The following is a 17,862-nucleotide window of genomic DNA, read 5'->3' as shown; positions in this document are numbered from 1 at the left end:
TCTGGTAGGGAAGGATCTGTGTTTTCCTCGGTGAGGGGGAGAGCCGAGCCCCAAGAGGACAGGTGCGCATTTGTAGCCCACTGAGTCATCATCCTCTCGGTGTTCCCCCTCTGCCGTGCTTACTGGCATGCTCTGTTAAGCTGCCCAGGCCAGAGAGAGCCAGCCCGACGCCCAACCTACCAGACCAGCCACACTCGGTGGTTGCCGGGTTGTGCCAAGAGACCGAGGTCACCGCCCAGTGAGCAACACTCCCAGGGTACCCTTCTGGGCCGGGCATTTCTGTCCAGCACCCGCGCTCCCAGCCATCGTCTGGTTGGCCAGGAACTGACTGCTTGAGGATGGAGGTGTGTCCAGACGCTGGCGCTGTAGGGTCGGGTCACACATAGTGGAATGCGGGAGAACGTGGAGAAATGGCTGCTCTTCCTAGCTCAGTTCCACCTGTCCCCACCTGCTCTTGGCCTCTCGCAGGCTTATTCATCTATGTGTGTTTGGGGGGTGGCCCAGTTTTCTGAGGATCCTGTACCCCAGGGCCTGAGTGTGCCTTACATTGTTTTCTGATCACAGGAGCGTATGTCTGCCATTTAGTATTTACGAGTGGTAACTAACTCACTAACTGGTGAGATCTGACTTTATAGGTTACCTCAGGGTGTGTGGCACACACTTCTAATGGCAGTCTCTGGGGGGGGGGGGTGGAGGCAAAACCAACCATCTTGCTGTAGTGTCTTTAATCCCAGCACTCAGAGGCAGGGGGATTTTGGTGAGTTCCAGGCCAGCCGGGTCTACATTTGTGAGACCCTGTCTCAAAAAGTCCCCCCCCAAATGACAACAAAACCCCACCAACCAATCCCTCCCACCCACCTGAAAAACATAAAGCAATCAAACAGACACGGCAGAAGATGCCTAGGTGTGTGTGGTGCGGCCTTGGGGGTTGGGCACAGGCCAACAGGATAAGCTGTAGAGGCGGGAGGTGGCGGGAGGCAAAAAGAAAAGAAAAGAATGCTTGTGAGAGGTTGCAAGACACCCCAAAGGTGTGAGCATGGTACAGTTAGTGTTTACAGTGGACTTAAGTCTCACCGTGTGTGTGTGTGTGTGTGTGTGTGTGTGTGTGTGTGTGTGTGTCTGCAGCTCTCAGAACTGAGAGAAGAGGTTTAGGAGGGTTAGGGTTAGGGTTAGGGTTAGGGTTAGGGTTAGGGTTAGAGCTCGGCTTGTAACTGGTTGAGGAGGGGCCATTCATTGAGCCTGTGTGATTGTGTTAATCAGGTCCTAGGGGACAATGGGCAAGGATTGTCCCAGACCTTGTCAGCGTGCATTCCTGTAGCTCCCCCACTTGGCCCTGCGCCCTGCTCCGGAGCCTGCTCTATTTACCTCTCTCCTGGCTTTGTGTTTCTGCACTGTCTCCTCCTGCCTGGCTTTGTGTCTCTGCCCCAGGCTCCTCTCAGTACTGTCTGGCTCCGATGACTCATCTGGGATGGACGTGAAGGTTGCCCAGGGGAACAAGGGGCTTGCTGTTACTGCCGTGGTGGGGGTGGAGAGTGGCACCCAGAGATTCCCTGCCAGACTTTTCAGCCCCATGGGCCCAGCCCGCTCCGCTGCACCATGGGGCTGTACCCTCAAGGGACTGGTCCTGATGCCATTTGGTTCTGGGCTCTCTTGTCGATAGCCAAGTGCCCTCTGGCAACTGAGTCAGCCCCCTCAGCTGCTGCTTTGGTGATGGGGGGTCTCAGCTGCCTCTTACATTCCTGCCCTAGAGCATTGTGGGAGCAGCTGGAGGAGGACAAAGGGGTGGGGGAGTCTCCCCCCAACTCCTCCTACCTCCTGGGGTGACCTGGCTTCCCAGTAGTCAAGCCTGCCCTCATCTCCAAGGCAACTCAGCCTCTTCTCAGCCCAAGGCTCTTCTGCTATCTTCAGTAGTAAGTCTGGGAACTTGGGGCAACGGGATGTCAGAGGCCCGGCAAGGAGGGCTGGGGGAGGGGACGGACCCAGTGGCAGGAGGGTCTGAGGGGCAGCAGTAGGTGTCCCTCAGCGTTCCAAGACCTTTAGAATTCAGCCCAGGCTTCAGGCATTACCAGGTGTCCCCACCACAGAGGACTGCAGATCTCCTTGTTTATATGGAGACTTCAGCTGGGAAGGTTCTGGGGAGGGGGTGAGCTGCCTGAACCTCAGAAGGAACAGAGAAAGCACCCAGTTAGGTCCAGGTGGGCTCCCTGCCAAGCTCTCAGGTGTCCAGTCAGCTGGTCTAGCTACTGCAGCACCTATGGAGGACAGCAAGTTTGGAGAGTTGATGGAGTCTTGGCCTTAGGTTGCAGGCTTTAAGGTGTGAGGTGTCAGCGGCCACTTCCTTCTAGGGTATTTTCCTCAGGAAGGCCAATGCAGGTCTGTAGGGCACCTCTATGCTTTGAAAGCCTGACGTTGGCTTATATGTTGCATGCTTTTACAGGAATGCATGTCATTATCTCACAGGTTTTAGAGCGTTAGCACAGCCAACCCGTTGTCTCTTTTTTTCGAGACAGGGTTTCTCTGTGTAGCCTTGGCTGTCCTGGACTCGCTTTGTAGACCAGGCTGGCCTCAGACTCGCAGCCATCCACCTGCCTCTGCCTGTCTCTCTTTTTTTGTGCTCTGCCCTCCCTGTTTGTGTTGGTGCACAGCCTCACTAGACATACCCATGAGCGTGTGGGCCTGCACGGGTTTGTCCGCCCTCGTCTTCACAGGGTGGAGTGAGTTCTCCTTACCCTGGTCAGCAGCGCTGTGAGGAGCACACAGTGAGGAAGACTCATACTTTCTTCTTCTTCTTCTTCTTTTTTTTTTAAATTCAGATGTATGTATGTATTTTTTATTTTTTTGTTCATAAGTGTTTTTCCTGCATGTGTGTCTGTGCAGTGTGTGTGTGTGTGTGTGTGTGTGTGTGTGTGTGTGTGTGTGCCTGATGCCCATGAAGCTTAGAAGAGGGCATTGGGTTCCGTAGGACTGGAGTTTTGGATGGATGGTTGTGATCCACAGTGTGGGTGCTGGGAACTGAGCTGAAATCCCCTGTAAGAACGACAGGTGTGCCTAGCTGCTGAGCCATCTTTCCAGCCTCCCTCCCTCTCTCTCTCTCTCTCTCTCTCTCTCTCTCTCTCTCTCTCTCTTTCTTTAAAAATGTTTGTTGTCTTTTGGTTTTTTGGTGCTTCATTCAGAGTCCCATGGAGCCCAGGCTGGATTCAACCTTAGGATGGGGCTGTGCCTGGCCTTGAACTCCTGATCCTTCACCTCTCACGTGTTAGGATCACCAGCGTATGCTACCACACCCTGCTTTGTTTTGTTTTAGAGTAAATGTATTTACTATTATTTATGTGATTTGTATGGGTGTTTTGCCTTACATGTGTGTCTGTGTACCACAGGCGTTTGTGGTGTCCTCAGAGGCCAGAAGAGAACATTGGGTCCCCGGGGACTTGAGTTACAGATGGTTGTGACTGTCCATGTTGCTGGGAATCTAACTTGGGTCCTCTGAAGAGCAGCCAGTACTCTCAACTGCTGAGCCACCTCTCCAGCCTTTTCTTTAATATATATATAATTATTATATATCATACATATATATAGTATGTATATTATATGCACACATATATATTCATATTATTTGTGCATGTGTAGGTCAGAGGATGGCTTTCACCATCCTGCCAGTGATGGTGACACATATCTTTAACCCCAGCAGCAGGTGGATCTCCGTAAGTTCAAGTCCAGCCTGGTCTACACAGTCACAGGACAGTCAGGGCTATGTAGACAGACCGTGTCTCAAAACAAACGGACTAATTAAAAAGTTGATTTTCACCTTCAGTCCCTGAGTGAGTCCCAGGGATACGACTCGGGGTCATCGAGCTTAGGGGCCAAGTGCCTTTGCCCTCTGAGTCATCTCTCTGGCTCATTACTGTTTTTCTTTTTGTAGCTGCGTAGAAACTTACCCCTCCCCCCCATAACATAACACCTCAGAAAACATCCCCCCTGGGCACTCACATAGCTTAGGAGCTTGGGTCCTCACCAAGGGCTCCGTGATGGACATCTGGGCAGGGCAGTTTTGCGTTCTCACGCCTCGCAATTCTTCCGCTGCTCCCTGTTTGAACTGACATGATCACATGGCTGGATTGCTTTCCAAGCCGATGACAATACTGTAGCAGATGCCCCCACCCCCACGCCATGGTGGCTTCGCCTTTGTCCCCTCTTCCTACAAAGATATAATCTTTAAAAATACTTTGCTGGAGCTGGAGAGATGGCTGAGTGTTTAAGAGCACTTACTGCTCTTGCAGAGGACCCGACATAGAGTCCAGTCACAACCACCAATAGCTCAAGTTCTAGGGTTTTGGCTCCCTCTTCTGGCCTCTTCAAGTATTGCAGGCATGTGGCACACAACTGTACATGCAAACACTAATATGAATATAAAATTAAAAAAAAAATCTTGGGCTGGAGAGATGGCTCAGTGGTTAAGAGCACCGCCTGCTCTTCCAAAGGACCAGGGTTAGATTCCCAGCACCCACATGGCAGCTCACAACTGTCTGCAACTCCAAGATCTGACACCCTCACACCAACATACACAAATTAAAATTAAATTAAATATTTAAAAAAAAATCTTGATGATTCCTCTGTATTTTTTATGTGCATTTGTTTTTTGCTTGCACGCATGTCTGTGAGGGTGTCAGATCCCCTGGAACTGGAGTTACAGTCGTGTGCCGCCATGTGGTTGCTGGGAGCTGAACCACCGTCCTCTGGAAGAGCAGCCGGTGTTTTTTTTTTGTTTGTTTGTTTGTTTTTTAAAAAAGATTTCTTTACTTATTATGTATACAATATCCAACCTGCAAGCCAGAAGAGGACACTAGATCTCATTATAGATGGTTGTGAGCCACCATGTGGTTGCTGGGAATTGAACTTACGACCTTTGGAAGAGCGGTCGGTGCTCTTAACCTCTGAGCCAACTCTCCAGTTAAGAAATCTTTTAAAAATACTTTGTCACGTTAGGCATGTAAAGTGTGTGTCTGTAATTCCAGTATTTGGGGTATTGAGACAGGAAGATTGTTCAAGATCAGTGTAGGCTTACATAGTAAGTGTGAGGTCAGCTTGGGCTACACAGTAAAGACCTGACTCAAACAATATTCCTGTCAGTCTGATCTGTATTTTTCTGATTCTAATGAACCTGGTTATTTCTTAAAATATGCATTTTAAACAAGTTTGCTTTGTTCTTCTGTGGAGTGAATATTCAGAGTTTTGGGCCGTATCTACATTGGGTTGTTTGTATAATTGTTCCTCTTGTCTGTTTGTAAGCACTCTTAGTTTATTATAACTATTGACCCTTTTTCCTGTTCTGTGTGTAGCTTACATCTTTGAAGTCACTGTTTTGTTTTTATTTTGGTTTTGTCCTTATTTTCTTTATTGATTGAAGGCGTAGAGGGGTTTTTGGCACATTGTAGACTGAGTGAGTCTCCATCTGGTTTCTTTGTGTGTTAAACACGCATCTTATTCTGTGGCTGATGATGAAGTCACGTTTAAGGGCTGAGCCAGTGTCTGGTGTGTAGGAGGCAGGCCTAAAAGTAGAACCACATTTTTTTTTTTGTTTTTTTGTTTTTCGAGACAAGGTTTCTCTGTGTAGCCTTGGCTGTCCTAGACTCACTTTGTAGACCAGGCTGGCCTCGAACTCACAGCGATCCGCCCCACCTCTGCCTCCCGAGTGCTGGGATTAAAGGTGTGCGCCACCACCACCCGGATCACATTCTATTTTTTTTATTTTCTATTTTTCGGTTTTTCGAGACAGGGTCTCTCTGTGTAGCCTTGACTGTCCTGGGCTCGCTTTGTAGACCAGGCTGGCCTCGAACTCACTGCAACTCGCCTGCCTCTGCCTCCCAAGTGCTGGGATTAAAGGTGTGCGCCACCACCTAGAACCACACTCTAAACAGTGACTTCTTACTTTTGTTTTTGGCTGCTTTACTGTTCTGGTCCCTGAACCACCCTTCCTGTCTGTCTCTTGCTGTTGGCTGCACCTAGACCCTTCTCCCTGTGTGTCCTCTGCAGAGATGCTGTCCTCTCCTCCGTAGGCCAGAGGGATCAGGAGCAATGGGGACAGGGGCCCTGTCATCTCTACTGCTACTGCTGCTTCTGGTGACAATTGGAGATGCTGACATGAAAGGACACTTTGACCCTGGTGAGGAGGCTGAATCTCTGAGGAGTAGAGGTTGGGGGTCAGAAACTTGGGGTGGGGCTAGGGAGGGGAAGACCCTGACTGCATCCTGTGCCTGTGTCCTTCAGCCAAATGCCGCTATGCCCTGGGCATGCAGGACCGTACCATTCCCGATAGCGACATCTCCGTGTCCAGCTCCTGGTCGGACTCCACAGCTGCCCGCCATAGCAGGTACCTGACCCTGGGGGAAATCTCCTTGACGAAGCTCTTTTATGGACCCCAACTGTGCCTGTCCAGCCCCTCTGCGCAAGCCAAGAGGCTTTTGAGAAGGGCCCAGGCCAGCGAGACATACGCAGTGTGGTGGGAGCAGGTTTTATTTATTTATTTATTTATTTATTTATTTATTTATTTATTTATTTAGGTTTTTTTCGAGACAGGGTTTCACTGTTGTAGCCTTGGCTGTCCTGAACTCACTTTGTAGACCAGGCTGGCCTCAAACTCACAGCGATCCACCTGCCTCTGCCTCCCGAGTGCTGGGATTAAAGGCGTGCGCCACCCACTCCCGGCTTTTGGGAGCAGGTTTTAAATAGACCCACCGCAGGCTGGCAACGTGCCCCCCCCCCCGTATGAAGTTCTGTATTCAACTCCCAGCGCCCCATAAACGGGCGTGGAGACATATGCCGTAACCCCATCACTCAGAAAGAACAGAGGTTAAGGGTTACACAGCGGGGCCAGCAGAAAAGACAGAGGGTCGAGTGCTGCCCGACCGACCTCTTTCTTCCTCCCAGGCTGGAAAGCAGTGATGGAGATGGGGCGTGGTGCCCTGCAGGGCCCGTGTTCCCCAAAGAAGATGAGTACCTGCAGGTGGACCTCCGGAGGCTGCACCTGGTGGCTCTGGTGGGCACACAGGGACGCCATGCGGGCGGGCTGGGGAAAGAGTTCTCCCGAAGCTACCGCTTGCGGTACTCCCGAGACGGCCGCCGCTGGATGGACTGGAAGGACCGCTGGGGTCAGGAGGTGAGGCTGGGAGGGAGGAGGGGCATCTGGGAAGGACAGCATCCCTCTCCTCACCAGGCCCCACACAGCATTCGCAACCACCCGCGCCCGCGCCCGCGCCCGCGCCCGCCCAAGCATCTCCAGTGTTACAACATCCCACGGGAGCCTCACCCTCGATTGCTCCAGTGGACCGGGGTTCCCACTCCTACCTCAGACCTGTTCCTTTTTCTTGTTTTCAACCTGGGGACATTTCCCTCCCTCCCCCAGCCCCCCATGCCATGTTTAGTAACTCAGACCGTAAACTAAGATGTAAACTAAGATGGAAGCGGTGGTTCACTCTCTCGGCTCCTCTGTGGGGTTTCCTGAGCCCCACCACTCGCCTCCCCTTCCGGTCCCACCTCTAAGTTGTTCTGTTTGATCCGGCTGACGCGAAGTCTGAACCAGCAGCCTGTCTACTACGTAACCAACCTCTTCCTCAGGGCTACAAACAGCACGCGTTTGCTGGAGTAAGTCAGACCCAGCTCTCAGCCCAGCGATGGCTTTGGCTCTGTCAGAAAACAAAAACAATAACAAAAACCCTAGTTTTTTGGCTGAGTGCAGTGTGATTTGATTAGTCTAGTTCCAGCACCAGGGGACCTTGCACCCTCCTCGGTCTCTGCAGGTACTGCACTCAAGTGTGCAAACCTATGGGCGTGTACATACACGGTGGCCGTACCACCATACGTACATCTTTATTGCTGTTCATGGAACAAACCCGGGTCCCTCCCCACAGTCAGGGCTTGTACACTTGTTGCTCTGTAGGCCTGGCAGGCCCTCCTCCACCCCCACCCTCCGCCCCCATCCCCCCCCCCACGCCCACAGGCTCCCTCTTGCTCCATCTGGTTCTGCAGGGAGATGTCACCCCCTGCAGACCTCGCTCTGGACACCCACCTCACTGCTGCTCTGCCACACACTGTCCCTTGTTTCTCACAGCTGTCCTGTGAGGGAGACTGACCACTGAGGTCATGTCTGGTCCAGAGTGGGCGCTCAGTCAGCTCTTGAACGGACAGAGGGAGTGGAGTGAAGGAGAGGAGGGGAAGGAGGGGCTGAGCCAGGGTTCCGGGCCTGGGTGAGGGTCTGGATGCAGCCGCACGAACGGCTCGGAGGCACATGGACACATGGGACCAGGCCAGGGGAGAGGGGAGCTGAGGTGCAACTGAGGACAGACCTCCAGAGCTTCCAGAGGCACCAGTGGTCACTGATACAGAACCCCCTTTTTTAAATGCCCAGCTGCGTCCTCCCCCACAGTACCGTGAGCTCAGTGTCACCCTGTGCCGGCCTCTCGGTGACCCCTGAAGGCTAGGAGGTTAGCTGTCTCCTGGAGCCCTACCCACCCAGCCGCCTTTTTTCTTTTCCTGGCCCGCAGGTGATTTCGGGTAATGAGGATCCTGGGGGAGTGGTGCTGAAGGACCTTGGGCCCCCCATGGTGGCCCGGTTGGTCCGCTTCTACCCCCGGGCGGACCGCGTCATGAGTGTCTGTCTGAGGGTGGAGCTCTACGGCTGCCTCTGGCGGGGTGAGTAGGTCAGGCGCTGCAGAGCCCTCTCCAGTCCTGGGAGCACGGGATGGAGAGGACGTGAAGAGGGGCATGGGGATCTCTCCTGTCAGGAAGCTGTCAGCGACGGGACAGTGTTGCCTTCTCCACACTAGTAAGGGAGCTGCAGTCCCTCAGGTCTGACGCCCCTAACTCTCCTCTTTCCACCCCCCAGACGGACTCCTGTCGTACACAGCCCCCGTGGGGCAGACCATGTACTTGTCTGAGGTGGTGCATCTCAATGACTCCACCTACGACGGATACACCGCCGGCGGGTAAGGGGGATGGCCCCGCGGAACGTGGAGCTTGGGGTGGGAGAAGGCTAGTGCGTGCGTGCGTGTGTACCTGCATGTATCTGTGTAGTATGTATGTATGTATGTATGTGTGTATGTTTGTGCATGCTTGACTGTAAGGTGAGGTAGAGCAGGGCGTACCCTGGGCAGTGGCATGGAAGAACTGGGGAGAACAGGCCGGGAACAAAGGATAGTGAGGTGGCCACTAGCCCAAAGGCCAATCTGTGTGGATTAGGAAGAGGCACCCGGTGGTCCAGATGAGGACCACCTTGAAAGAAAACCTGCAGGACATCTGGAAGTCTGTAAGCCCAGTACTTGGGAGACAGAGGCAGTAGCGTCAAGGACTTCAGTCAGTCTTGTTACACAGCAAGTCAAAGGCCCCCCTGGCTACCTGAGACTATCTAAAAATCAAAGCCGGGGTCTACGGACAGCCAAGAGTATCGGCTGGGAATGCTACAGAAAGTGCACACCATAGACTGACCTGTGCACCTTAGAGGTGGCACTGCACCGCGGTGTGTGACCACAGAACACCTTGTGATGGTTGTGAGTGCGGTGCATACAGGAGAGCATTGCGTGAGCGGGGGATGGGCAGGGAAGGGGGAGTGGGTGAGAACCAGGCTATCGGGAGTGCGCGGGCAGAACTCACGCACGGACCTCACCACCGTCCCTCACCGTTCCCTTCCCGTCCCCTCCACTCAGGCTGCAGTACGGAGGTCTGGGCCAACTGGCAGACGGCGTGGTAGGGTTGGATGACTTCAGGCAGAGCCTGGAGCTGCGGGTCTGGCCGGGCTACGACTACGTGGGGTGGAGCAACCACAGCTTTCCCGGTGGCTACGTGGAGATGGAGTTTGAGTTTGACCGGCTGAGGACCTTCCAGACCATGCAGGTGAGTGAGTTCTGCCCTCCGGGAGGCGGCCACTGGGTTTCCCTGGTCCTGACTCGGTGTCCCCCCTGCCCCCCCTGCTCTCTTTCCCTCAGGTCCACTGTAACAACATGCACACCCTGGGAGCGCGCCTGCCGGGCGGGGTGGAATGCCGATTTAAACGGGGTCCTGCCATGGCCTGGGAGGGAGAGCCCGTGCGCCATGCCCTGGGGGGCAGCCTCGGAGACCCCAGAGCCAGGGCCGTCTCCGTGCCCCTGGGTGGCCGCGTGGGCCGCTTCCTGCAGTGCCGGTTCCTCTTTGCAGGACCCTGGTTACTCTTCAGCGAGATCTCTTTCATCTCCGGTAAGCTGCAGAACTTGCCTGGCCCTAGCCTGCTTAGATTTGTCTATCACCTGATTGTTAACCCCGTGGTGTCCCTGGCCTATGGATCCCAGGTCTCCTCCCATCCATTGTTAGGGTCCGAAATTCACGGAAGGAGAGACCCCCCCCCCCCAGGCTCAGATAGTTTGTAAACAGCAAAGAGCCGTTTATTTCCGCAGAAGGTCCAGCATGCAGGGGTCACCACTCAGGTGATCACGGAGGTGAGCCTCGAAGGCTCTTTTTAAAAGCCAGTTAGGGGAATTGCGGGTTCAGTTAGGTCATCTTTATTGCCAGGAGTGGTGGTGCACGCCTGTAATCCCAGCACTCGGGAGGCAGAGGCAGGCAGATCCCTGTGAGTTCGAGGCCAGCCTGGTCTACAACGCGAGTACAGGGCAGCCAAGGCTACACAGAAACCCAGTCTCGAAAAACCAAGCCAGGAGTTAGTCATGAGTTAGGGACCTGCTTCAAGTGCAGCTGGGCAACCTTCTCTTCCCCTGGCCAGGTGTCTTGGCCAGTTCTGATTGGATGCTCGTTTCCTGTGGTTTTCCCCTGTAACTGAAGTCTCTATTTCTGAGGAACAGAAACTTAGGCCTAGGCTGGCACTGTGAGAACATGAAACCTGCCATGGGGCGGGCTAGGCTTATTTAACCACCCGCCTCACCGTGAGATCCTCAAGCTGGGCCAGAATAATCAGACCACAGCCTTTGTAGAGTCTTTGTTTTGTTTTCCTGTATGTATGTGGTGTAGGTTCTTTTTCATTTTATTGTGGGTTTTTTTTTTTTTTTGAGACAAGGTCTCACTGTGTGGCCCTCAATGGCCATGAATTCACAGTGATCCATCCATCTGCCTCTGGAGTGCTGGGATGAAAAGCCTGTGCCACCACGACTAGGCAGATTCTTATTTTATTTTATTTTATTTATTTATTGGTTTTTCAAGACAGGGTTTCTCTGTGTAGCCTTGGCTGTCCTGGACTCGCTTCGTAGACCAGGCTGGCCTCGAACTCACAGCGATCTGCCAGCTGGGATTAAAGGCACGCGCCACCACACTCGGCCCCCCCCCCCAAAAAAATTTTTTTTAGACAGGTCTCATTATGTAACCTGGACCAGCCTAACCCTCATGATCCCCCTGCCTCAGCCTCCTAAGTGTCAGGATTATAGACGTCACCTTTGTCCCCAGATCTTTCCTGTATGAGTCCCTGATTCCTGATCCATCGGAGTGAGGGCAGCAGAAGTGTGGTTAGGCCTGAAAGACCGCAGCATTTTCTCTAAGCCTGCAGAGCCCAAGGCCCCTCCATGAGTCCCCCTCTTCCCAGCTCTGACTGGTCACTAAGCGCCCTGGGTCTCGCTCGCTCGCTCGCACGCACGCACGCACGCACGCACGCACGCACGCACGCACGCACACCTGCGTACCCTCGGGTGGGTCCCTGCTCTGACCCCCTCTTCCCTCTTCTTCCTTCGTCCCAGATGTGGTGAACGGTTCCTCCGACTCCCTCCCACCCGCCCCCTGGTGGCCGCCTGGTCCTCCTCCCACCAACGTCAGCAGCCTGGGTGAGCAGGCCTGGGGCAGGGTTCCTGCGGGGCCTCCGCGGCTGGTGGGGCAGCACGCGGCTCCGGGGCTCTGGCGCTGACCTTTCTCCTCTGTCAGAGCTGGAGCCGAGGGGCCAACAGCCCGTGGCCAAGGCAGAGGGGAGCCCGACCGCCATCCTCATCGGCTGCCTGGTGGCCATCATCCTGCTGCTGCTGCTCATCATCGCCCTCATGCTGTGGAGGCTGCACTGGCGCCGGCTGCTCAGCAAGGTGGGCAGGGCATCGGCGTGCGTGTGTGAGTGCGTGTGCTCACATGCATGCCTGTGCGCGCGCATGTGTGTGGGTGTGCACTAGCATGCAAGCCCTTGGTGTGAGTGTATGTGTGCCTGTGTGTGCGTGTGCTCATGAATGTGTGTACTCACATGAGTGCCCCTGTATCTGTGTGTGTGTGCACTCTCACATGTATGCTCTTGTGTGTGTGTGTGTGGATGTGTACATGTGTGTGAGTGTGCGCACACATGCACACTCAGTCAGGGGCCAGTAGGATATACAGAGCTTGGATTAATCTCAGAATCAGTGACCATTCTCAAGAGTGAGCATGGTGTGTGAGCGGAGCACCACGTGAGTCAGTTCCCACCACTGTGGGCCCCCTTGGGTTGGGGGCGGCAGTTACGGGAGGCGCGCGCACACACACACACACACACACACACACACACCTGCAAGGTAGTGCAGGGTGTAACAGGTGGCAGACCAGCTCCCAGGGAGGAGCCGGGAGGACACGTCTCCCTGCCTCAGTTTCCTCCACCTGAAGCTCTTCTCTGTCCAAGCCCAACGTGCTGGGAGCAAAAGCTGGCGAGGAGCTCAGGGAAGTGGTCAGGTGGCCGTTGCCTGCTGTCCGTGTGCCCTGGGCTCCCGCAGGTCAGGGAGGGAGACGTCAATTGCGGTTGATAACTAGGGCCTGGTCGGATTTGTGTTGGGGCCTCAGGAGCTACGGGTGTAGCGCTGGCTGCCGTAGGAGAAAACTCGGAAGAGAGAAGCGGCCAACTCAGGAAGCTGTGCTGAGCCACGGCTCCGCTAACGTTGACCAATCCCATCACCAGGCTGAGCGCCGCGTGTTGGAGGAGGAGCTGACGGTCCACCTCTCTGTCCCTGGGGACACCATCCTCATCAACAACCGCCCAGGGCCCCGAGAGCCACCCCCTTACCAGGAGCCCCGGCCCCGAGGGACTCCGCCCCACTCTGCGCCCTGTGTCCCCAATGGCTCTGGTAAGGCCATTGCTCCAGCCCCACCTTGTCTTCTGCCTGTGTTCTTGCCCTTCTCTTCCACTCGCTGTCTACACCGGTTCCGGCTCGCTTTCTCATTTCTACCCACCTCCATAGAGTCTCCCCCAAGGCTTTCCTATCTATTACCCAGAATGCCCATGGTCTCATCCTGTCACTGTGTCATAGGTTTCTGTCGTGCCCTCCACGTTTTGTTTTGTTTTTGTTTTTTTGAGACAGGGTTTCTCTGTGTAGCCTTCACTGTCCTGGACTCTCTCTGTAGATCAGGCTGGCCTCCAACTCACAGCGATCCACCTGCCTCTGCCTCCCGAGTGCTGGGATTAAAGGTGTGCGCCACGACCGCCTTTGTTCTTTGCATCCTCATCCGTCTGCCCATCCATCCACATCTCTTTGTCCACTCATTTAGCCACCCATCAGCTTCCATCCATTTTCATAAACCCACTTGTCCATCCAGTGCTCAGACATCAGCATGAGCATCCATCCGCCGTCCACGCTTCCACCCTCACCTACCCAGCATCCACTCTGCTCTCCGCTACCCTGGAGGCCTTCCTGCGCTCTGTCTGTCTCCTGAGTCTTGCCTTACCCAGGTCTCCCTGTCTGTCCAGCCTTGAGTCTCATCCCTTCCCCCGTGTCTCTCCCCCTCCTTCTCCCGACAGCGTTGCTGCTCTCCAATCCGGCCTACCGCCTCCTTCTGGCCACTTACGCCCGTCCCTCTCGAGGCTCGGGCCCCCCCACACCCGCCTGGGCCAAACCCACCAACACCCAGGGTAAGCCCCTCCGCTGCTGGGCTCCGCAGGCTCCCGCACCTCTACCTGGCAGGGAAAAGCCCTCACACCCGGCACTCTCCGCTTGCCCCGCTGTGGCCTCTTCTGCTCTCCTGAGCTCTCAGCTGAAAGCTCTGGCGCCCCTGGAGCCAAGGGGAAGGCTGCTGGCCTCAGCTCTGGCCCCTCTTCCTCACACTGCTCTCCAGAGCTAGGGGGCGCTGCTGTGGTGCCCACTCTTCCGTAACCCCTCCTTTATTCTCCCCTCTCTCTAGAGCTACAAGGAGGAGGAGGAGGAGGAGGAGGGCCTCACCCTGGCCGCTTGCCCCCTTCCCCCTGTGTCCTCTCTCTGCAGTCCCAGAGGTGAAGGCTCATGCCGCCCTCCCATCTGCTCCTCCTTCCCTCTGTGTCGCTTTCTCATTGTGGCCCCTTCCCCAGGGCCCGGAGGGGACAACTCTGCCTCTCTCTTGTCTATGAACATCTTGTCTTGGGGGCCTGTGAAGACCTGTCACCCTCTCCCCTCTCTGTGTGCCCTGTCTCTGCCTATCTTCGAGCTGGGTGTGTGCGGGACGGGGCGGGGAGTAACTGGGGCAGGGAGGGGCTGAGCTGGTGGCAGCAGGGGCTGCTCGCTGGTCAGTGGGATGAGGTTTGGACCGACCGTGGACCCTTCAGATGCTGGGTGAAGGGAATCCCTCTTCCAGCCCAGACTGTCGTCAGGGTTGTGCCGGGAGACCCCAGAGGGTAAAATTTCCTGGAACCTTCTGTTTAACTGTATGTGCTTCCTCAGCAGCCTCTGGGTGCGTAGCACTGTCCCCTCTGGTTTGAGGCCAGCAGCTGGGACATAGCGGGCATAGAGGCGGGAGGGACCTCTGGGACCTCAGGGCTGCTCCCGACCCTTCATCCTATCTTCTCTCCCGTTACCCCTCCAGCCTGCAGTGGGGACTACATGGAGCCCGAGAAGCCGGGGGCCCCGCTTCTACCCCCACCTCCCCAGAACAGCGTCCCCCACTATGCCGAAGCTGACATTGTCACCCTGCAGGGCGTCACTGGGGGCAACACCTACGCCGTGCCCGCACTGCCCCCAGGGGCGGTTGGGGACGGCCCCCCCAGAGTGGATTTCCCCCGGTCACGGCTCCGGTTCAAGGAAAAGCTTGGCGAGGGCCAGTTTGGGGAGGTAAGGAGGGAATCAGCTCTGGGAGCGTCAGGTCTGGTCGCACCAGGGCTTTGTAGCCACGCCCCACGTGCCTCCTCGGCCTGGCAACCTGCCATCTGACCCTGTGCCCTGGGAGGACCTGGTGACCTGGTGGATGACTGTCATCCTCCAGGTACACCTGTGTGAAGTAGAGGACCCTGAAGATCTAGTCAGTAGTGACTTCCCCATCAGTGTGCACAAGGGACACCCCTTGCTGGTAGCAGTGAAGATCCTCCGGCCAGATGCCACCAAAAATGCCAGGTGAGACCCATGGCATTAATAGTGAAAACACATGCTCGGGGGAACGTGGAGGGTCGGAAGTGTCATGTGGGGCCCCACTCCCGGATAGAGAGCAGCGATCGTCAATTAACACCTGCTGAGAGAGCTGGGTGTGGTGGTGCACGCCTGTAATCCCAACACTCGGGAGGCAGAGGCAGGCGGATCGCTGTGAGTTCGAGGCCAGCCTGGTCTACAAAGGGAGTCCAGGACAGCCAAGGCTACACAGAGAAACCCTGTCTCAAAAAACAAACAAATAAACAAAAAGATAATTTTTAAGAATGCTAGGTTAAGGGGCTGGAGAGATGGCTCAGTGGTTAAAAGCACCGCCTGCTCTTCCAAAGGTCCTGAGTTCAATTCCCAGCAACCACATGGTGGCTCATAACCATCTGTAATGTGATATGGCGCCCTCTTCTGGCTTGCAGGAGTGCATGCAGGCAAAGCACTGTATATATAATATTAAATAAATAAATCTTAAAAAAAAAATAATAAAGAATGCTAGGTAAGGACCAGGAATGATGTATAGAAAAGTGAGGGAGCGACGGAGCATGGTGTCTGGGGGACACCCTTGGTGTTAAGAAGTAAGGCACACTGCCTTGGCGCGTCCCCAGCCTTCTCCCCGCCTCTCCAGGAATGACTTCCTAAAGGAAGTGAAGATCATGTCGCGGCTGAAGGACCCAAACATCATCCGGCTCCTGGGCGTGTGTGTGCAGGACGACCCCCTCTGTATGATTACAGACTACATGGAGAACGGCGACCTGAACCAGTTCCTTAGCGCTCACCAGCTGGAAAACAAGGCCACGCAGGGGCTTCCTGGGGACCGAGAGTCTGACCAGGGGCCCACAATCAGGTACCCTTCCGAAGGGTACCCCGTGTGGGTCTGCTGACCCTCCCTCAAGCTGGGAAGGAAGGGAGGAAGGAAGGGGAGCACGGGGTAGGGACGAGCAGGTACGGGTCCCAAAGTGGGGAGGGGTCTGGACTTCCAGTGACCTTGTCTCTGACCCCTTCCTTCAGCTACCCTATGCTGTTGCACGTGGGGGCCCAGATCGCCTCAGGCATGCGGTACCTGGCCACACTTAACTTTGTGCATCGGGACCTGGCCACCCGGAACTGCCTGGTTGGGGAAAATTTCACCATCAAGATCGCCGACTTTGGCATGAGCCGGAATCTCTACGCTGGGGATTATTACCGTGTGCAGGGCCGGGCGGTGCTGCCCATCAGGTGGATGGCGTGGGAGTGCATCCTCATGGTGAGCGGCCAACACCGGCTCCGTACACACACCCCCTCCCACCTCCGCACTCAGTTCTGGGGAGGTGGGGGTAGAAGCGGGGCACCCGGCTTCTCGGGCTCCATGTAGTCCCCACTGCCCTCTCCTCGTTTGGAAATCCAGGGTCCCTCTGGATCAGGGAACTGGGAAAAGAAGGAATCCAGGAGCCAAGAGTGTGGGTGCTGAGGCGCAGGGGTTAGGGTAGCGGCTCAGAGCTAGCCGGGAGGGGGGGCCGGGGGGGGAAGGTAGGAAGAGGACTGGGAGAAGGAGGATGGGGCAGGGGGAGGCAGGCACAGGTGAAAGGGGCTTAGGTAGGGGGCGAGGGGGGGGGACAGCCCAGGGTGAGGGTGGCGGACCTCAAACCTACCCTGTCTGAGATCTTTCTCCGCCCTTTTTGCCTTCCCGTGTGCCAGGGGAAGTTCACGACAGCGAGTGATGTCTGGGCCTTTGGAGTGACCCTATGGGAGGTGCTGATGCTATGCAGGTCCCAGCCCTTTGGGCAGCTTACAGACGAGCAGGTCATCGAGAACGCTGGCGAGTTCTTCAGGGACCAGGGCCGGCAGGTCAGAGCCGAGGGAGGGGGCGTGGCTTGTGGGGCGGGGTGTGGCTTGTGGGAGGGGCCCGGAGGGGCGGAGCATGGAAAGACAGGAAGAACTCAGGGACCAGGGCCGGCAGGTCATAGGGAGAGGGCGTGGCTTGTGGGAGGAGCGGGGACTAAAGGGTGCCTGTCCTTGCCTCTCGCAGGTCTACTTGTCCAGGCCTCCCGCCTGCCCGCAGACCCTGTATGAGCTCATGCTACGGTGCTGGAGCCGAGAGCCCGAGCAGCGGCCACCCTTTGCCCAGCTTCATCGGTTCCTGGCAGATGACGCACTCAACACAGTGTAAACTCAGGACCCTGCAGCCCTTTCCCATTGGGAGCCGTCCGGAGGACGCTGGACACTAACACCAGAGAGAGAAGCCTATGGCACCCCGCCCCACCATCTCCTGACCTGCCCATCCCCAAGAGGGGCAACACTTCTGCAGGTGGGCTGGGCCTGCCCAGGGAGCTGAAGCCTCTGTTACCGGATGCCTACGCCTTTCCCGGTCTTCCTTCTCCTGAGCACCACCCACCCAGCTGGCCCTGTGGTTGGGATCCTCCTGCCTGACTTCTTCCAGCCATCCTCCTGGGAAAGGACGGGGGCAGAAACAGGGCACACACTGGACAAGGCCCACTGGAGCACCTGGGCCCCACTGGACAACACTGGTTCCCGGGGAGGTTGGCTGTGCCCCCAGCCTCCTTCCTGTCACACACTGGACACCGCCAGCTGAGAACTAGGGGGT

The 17,862-nt window shown here is 55.8% G+C and overlaps 1 protein-coding gene across 10 annotated transcripts in view; it reads left to right on the top strand.

Annotated features, from left to right (window-relative positions):
- The window catches only part of DDR1 (discoidin domain receptor tyrosine kinase 1), a 31,780-nt gene that overhangs the window by 13,547 nt on the left and 371 nt on the right, over positions 1-17,862 (top strand). For 4 of the 10 annotated variants that reach the window (XM_084753817.1, XM_084753815.1, XM_084753811.1 and 1 more), the window contains exons 2-18: positions 6,031-6,160; positions 6,265-6,367; positions 6,925-7,153; positions 8,538-8,685; positions 8,879-8,978; positions 9,696-9,882; positions 9,975-10,221; positions 11,703-11,786; positions 11,884-12,035; positions 12,866-13,031; positions 13,703-13,813; positions 14,737-14,981; positions 15,133-15,260; positions 15,907-16,125; positions 16,290-16,524; positions 16,956-17,105; positions 17,287-17,862. The exon at positions 17,287-17,862 is cut by the window's right edge and continues 371 nt beyond it. In XM_084753817.1, coding sequence (XP_084609943.1) covers positions 6,073-6,160; positions 6,265-6,367; positions 6,925-7,153; positions 8,538-8,685; positions 8,879-8,978; positions 9,696-9,882; positions 9,975-10,221; positions 11,703-11,786; positions 11,884-12,035; positions 12,866-13,031; positions 13,703-13,813; positions 14,737-14,981; positions 15,133-15,260; positions 15,907-16,125; positions 16,290-16,524; positions 16,956-17,105; positions 17,287-17,427 — 2,733 coding nt within the window. In that variant the 5' untranslated portion in view covers positions 6,031-6,072 and the 3' untranslated portion in view covers positions 17,428-17,862. Of the gene's footprint in view, positions 1-183; positions 345-1,886; positions 1,911-6,030; positions 6,161-6,264; positions 6,368-6,924; positions 7,154-8,537; positions 8,686-8,878; positions 8,979-9,695; positions 9,883-9,974; positions 10,222-11,702; positions 11,787-11,883; positions 12,036-12,865; positions 13,032-13,702; positions 13,814-14,736; positions 14,982-15,132; positions 15,261-15,906; positions 16,126-16,289; positions 16,525-16,955; positions 17,106-17,286 lie in introns of those variants that run through there. The other 6 variants (XM_084753818.1, XM_084753820.1, XM_084753813.1 and 3 more) reach the window with 5 other exon arrangements.

This window comes from Acomys minous, assembly GCF_964271855.1.
Source record: "Acomys minous genome assembly, chromosome: 13".
NCBI classification, from domain to species: Eukaryota; Metazoa; Chordata; class Mammalia; order Rodentia; family Muridae; genus Acomys; species Acomys minous.
The sequence above is the reverse complement of the archived record's forward strand: the minus strand, read 5'-3'. Positions and strand labels throughout refer to the sequence as shown.